Source organism: Mastomys coucha, unplaced genomic scaffold (genome assembly GCF_008632895.1).
Source record: "Mastomys coucha isolate ucsf_1 unplaced genomic scaffold, UCSF_Mcou_1 pScaffold2, whole genome shotgun sequence".
Classification (NCBI taxonomy): domain Eukaryota; kingdom Metazoa; phylum Chordata; class Mammalia; order Rodentia; family Muridae; genus Mastomys; species Mastomys coucha.
The window spans coordinates 26,280,476-26,284,908 of record NW_022196902.1 but is presented as its reverse complement, the minus strand read 5'-3'; the positions used below and the strand labels follow the sequence as shown (position 1 = coordinate 26,284,908).

At 34.8% G+C, this 4,433-nt stretch overlaps 1 protein-coding gene across 3 annotated transcripts in view; it reads left to right on the top strand.

The window, feature by feature from the left end:
* Clvs2 (clavesin 2) overlaps positions 1-4,433 on the top strand; it is a 103,213-nt gene that overhangs the window by 68,624 nt on the left and 30,156 nt on the right. For all 3 annotated transcript variants that reach the window (XM_031380733.1, XM_031380735.1, XM_031380732.1), the window contains one exon: positions 1,202-1,312. In XM_031380733.1, coding sequence (XP_031236593.1) covers positions 1,202-1,312 — 111 coding nt within the window. The remainder of the gene's footprint in view (positions 1-1,201; positions 1,313-4,433) is intronic.

The following is a 4,433-nucleotide window of genomic DNA, read 5'->3' as shown; positions in this document are numbered from 1 at the left end:
TTCTGTTGGTAGGATTCTTGCGTTTGCCTTTCGCCATCTCTTGATTTTTGGTGTTAGATGTTCTTAGTTTCTCTGACTAGAGCTTTTCCTGTCCCTGCTGCCCTGCAAGTCCCCTGTGACTCGTGGGGCTTGTGCCTCCTGGCTGGCTGCTCCAGTCTTAGAAACTCACCAGAGAGAAAATGGAGGCTCTCACCTGAGTCTCAGGGTTAAGGCGCTCCCTGGAGTAGGCCGTCCACTTTCAGGGAAGGGGCAGAGAAGGACACTGATCCACCTCTGTCACTCAGAAGCTGAGAAGATCCTGTCTCTGCTGCCCTGCAGTTCCCCTGGGACTTTTGGTGCCCATGCCTCCTGGCTGGCTGCTCCTGTCTTAGAGACTCACCGGAGAGAAAAAAATCAACCCTGGGTTTTCATTTTGCTTTTGCCTGATTCCTTTATAATATATAAGAAGAGGTGAATGTTTACAATAAAGTGTAGAAATAATTGGATGACAATAAGGAATGTTTTTTAATATAACCCAATTTATGTTTTAATTTAATTTTTAAATTTTGGTGTGATGAGGAGTACAAGCTATGTTACACTTGTGGAGGTCAGAGGTCACATTATGAAAATTGCTTATTTCTTTCCACCAGGTTAGTTCCTATGCTTGAACTCAGTGTCTCAAGTGCCCTTACCCATCCTACTGAGTCATCTTTTTGAGTTATTTATTCATTTATTGTGAGGTCAGATGTAGGTGGGTTCATCAGAGTGTAAATTTGGAAGTCAAAGGATAACTTGCATTTCTCTCCTTATATCATATATAGGTCCCAGGAACTGAACTTAAATTTTGAGGCTTATTATATTACAAGTACTATAAATAAGAACATATGTATAAATAGTTTAAATAAATTACTTATTCTACATGGATCTAGCATTTAACACTTTTTCTAATATGTTTATTTTCTGTGTTTCTGTGATAGTAATAATTTAGAATTTAGCAGGCTTAAAATACACAGTCTTAAAGATGATGAAGTTCTTTTCAGCAAACTGCTCTTTGGAAAGATATGATTTACTGCACATTGTTTGATGTCTTATGAGGGTCTTACTGTGACAAGTCTTGGTCCCTTTCTTTAGCATATGATTAACACAGTGAATGAAATGTAATATTTCCTAAACCATGCAGTGTAGAAAGCCTGTTCTAACATTTATACCTCTCCTGTTCTAGGACAGCTTCCCTGCGAGATTTGGAGGGATTCATTTTGTCAATCAACCTTGGTATATACATGCCCTGTACACTGTGATACGCCCATTCCTAAAAGAGAAGACTCGGAAAAGGGTACTTTTTTTTTTTTTTTGTTTTAAAATCTGATCTCTGTCTTCACCTCCATTCAATGATTGTGATACATAGCTGTTTATTCATTGTCAGCCATGATGAAATTTGTTTTATCCTTTAATGTTAATATCCAGCATAGGAGATATTTTTAGATTCTTAGATAGCCCATGCATGAGTTCTCTAAATTCTTAATAAAGTTTCATGAATGGGATATTTGAAAACAAGTTTTCCCACTTTCTCACCAAATATTGAAATGTCTGTATAAGCCTCAAAAAACTCTACCTCATTATTCTATTATTGTTGGTACTCTTAGTTTTCAAGTAAGGTCTAAATGTAAATCAGTATTTTATTTACTGACAAATGAGTGCTTGTTTATTAATATTTATTAAAATGAAATAAATTTTGTAGACTCTGATATATTTGTGTAATGACAATCATGATAAATAAACATAGTAATTATTTAAAACATTCAGTACTAGCACCATAGTACATGGTAAATTGAGTAGGCATTTTTATTGAACACAGAATTTTAAAATGTATTTAATTGCACAGAATTTCATTCATCCATTTAACAGCTGTGTAATATAAATTTAAAACATTGTTCAACTATGTATTTAAACTTGTACACATTGTAAATAATTCAAATGAAGGTGTCTCCTTTAAAAATTGGTGTTCCTTTGTGGTAAAAACACTCCAAATCTATTTTTTGTAGCATATATATATATATATATATATATATATATATATTTACAGTATATATGTATATATGTGTGTGTATATATATATATATACTTTCTCACCAAATAATGAAATACATATATATATACATATATATATATATATATACACACACACACATATATATACTGTAAACTATCATTAGCTGGAGGAATCATCCTATTTTCGTTATCCATCTGTAACTTGGATAACTTGTACCCACAGATCAAACTATTCGTAGTTCTTCTTTGCCAGGCTCTGATTACTGATTTTATGCTCAATTCTGAAAAGTAAATTTAGTAAACATGCTCTCCCATTTCTAAGCTAAGGAAGGAAGTGTGAGAATTGATAAACAACTTGCTTCCTTGCAGAAGCAGCTAGGAAAATGTCAAGCCAGTATATGCCTTCAAAACCTCCAGTTCCATTTACCTTTCTGTGCTAATCATCATGAAACAATAAGTAACATTTTAAAGTGTGCTAGTTCTAAACCTATGTGGCTGACAATAGCAATGTGATTAAGGACTATGTCTTCCAGTCTTGCAAAGTCTTCATACCAAGCATGAAAGTGCAATAATTATGTATTCACATCAAGCATTAGCAAGCAGAGAATTGACAGTATTTGGATTTGTTAAGAATGTTTCACTAGTTCTGGAAAAAGAACTCTGCAAACAAGTGTAATTTACTCTGTGTTATTTCTATCATTAAGTGCAGAATTATGCATATTTTAGAATTTAAAAGTACATAGAAGTACTTCGCAAACACATCTTCAAGCTTTGTTTAATGAAGTGACAATCAGGCTATCCCTAACATCTGCTGGGGTTTTTAACACAAATTTCACTTGTGTGTGTTCACCCTTACCATGTGCTGTGCTCAAGGTATTGTGTTTTATTTAATACTTTCAACAATGCTGTAGGGTAAGACTTATTCATTTTCTTTTATAGGTTGGAAAGCAACCTTATAAAATTAAATAATTTGCTGTATATTGCTACTAGTAAGAACATCTAGAGGTTCAGGATTAAATGGGAAAAATAACAGAAAAGTGATAGAAAAGACACAAGGGTATTCAAGATATTGAACAAAAACAAAGAGAGTAGAAATTCTGAAGAATTAACTATGGGGGAAAGTAGTAAGAGACAAGATTGAAGAAAATACGGTTCCCTAGATCTTATGCGGTTTAGCCCAGCATTACAAGTGCTTGGGTGTTCAACCAGTATCGCTGTACATGATATAACATTGATCTTGCTCTTAAATGCATTGCTAGCATGTGGCTTGGAAATTTTCATGTAATATGATGAAAGGTTAAATTCTATTAATTTTTACTTATATAATGAATATGTATGGCAAAGGTATTTCATTCTTTATAGCATTAAAAGCAATACCCTGCCATAATATTACTCAAGCTTGTTACACAGCTGATATTATAAATACATGTTCTGAAAATCTGCTGTAACAAAATCTGAGGAGTGTTGTGAATCTTCTTCCATAGACTCAGGTATGCAAAAGCATGAGCAAAAGGTGGAGATTTCCGTGTTTCATATTTTGAAGCCTCTTCTCATAATTTCATCAGTGTCTGGAATTTTCATAAGAAGCTGTCCATTCATCATATCCACATGTAACATGTTCATGGTTTAATCATGTGTTAGTTCCTGGAGTTAAGGTCTTTTTCTATTTTGCCCCTTATCACTAGCCAAATAAAGCCATTGTTGCTGATTCCTGGTGTTGTGAAGTAGAGTGAGGCAAAGGAGCCCATAGGACCAAATATCTTTCACGAGATAACAGAAAAGCAAAAATAAATAAATAAATAAATGAATAAGTGAATAACTGAATAAGCAAAAGAAGTTGATAGAGAAACTCCAATAGAAGCTCCTAACACAGAACTATTCAAGACAAGGAAGGAAATCTAGGAACAAACATTCTCCAGTTGAGCGTTCATATTGCATGTCTGACGTCCAAATCAGAAGAGCTGTTCACACTGATAATCGAAGAGGAGGAGAAGGGAGAGGGGAAGGAGGAGAAGGGGGAAGGGGAGGAGGAAGGGGGGGAGGAGGGGGAATAGGGGGAGTAGGGGGAGCAGTGGGAGTTGTAAGATTTTTGAGTTCAGGTTTGGATCTGTTGGATTTAAAGTACTCATTGAACACTGAAGTGAAAATGCCAAAGAGAAACAGAGAGAGAGAGAGAGAGAGAGAGAATTCAAACAGAATTTTAAGGGTAAAATCTTGATTGTAGACACATATTTTCAGTGTGTGAAAATTATTTATTATATTTATTAATATAATAAATCTACAGGTTGAACTAAATCACTAAAGCAGGTAGCTTTAGAATAATAAATTTAGGAACTAGCCGGGCGGTGGTGGCACATGCCTTTAATCCCAGCACTTGGGAGGCAGAGGCAGGTGAATTTCTGAGT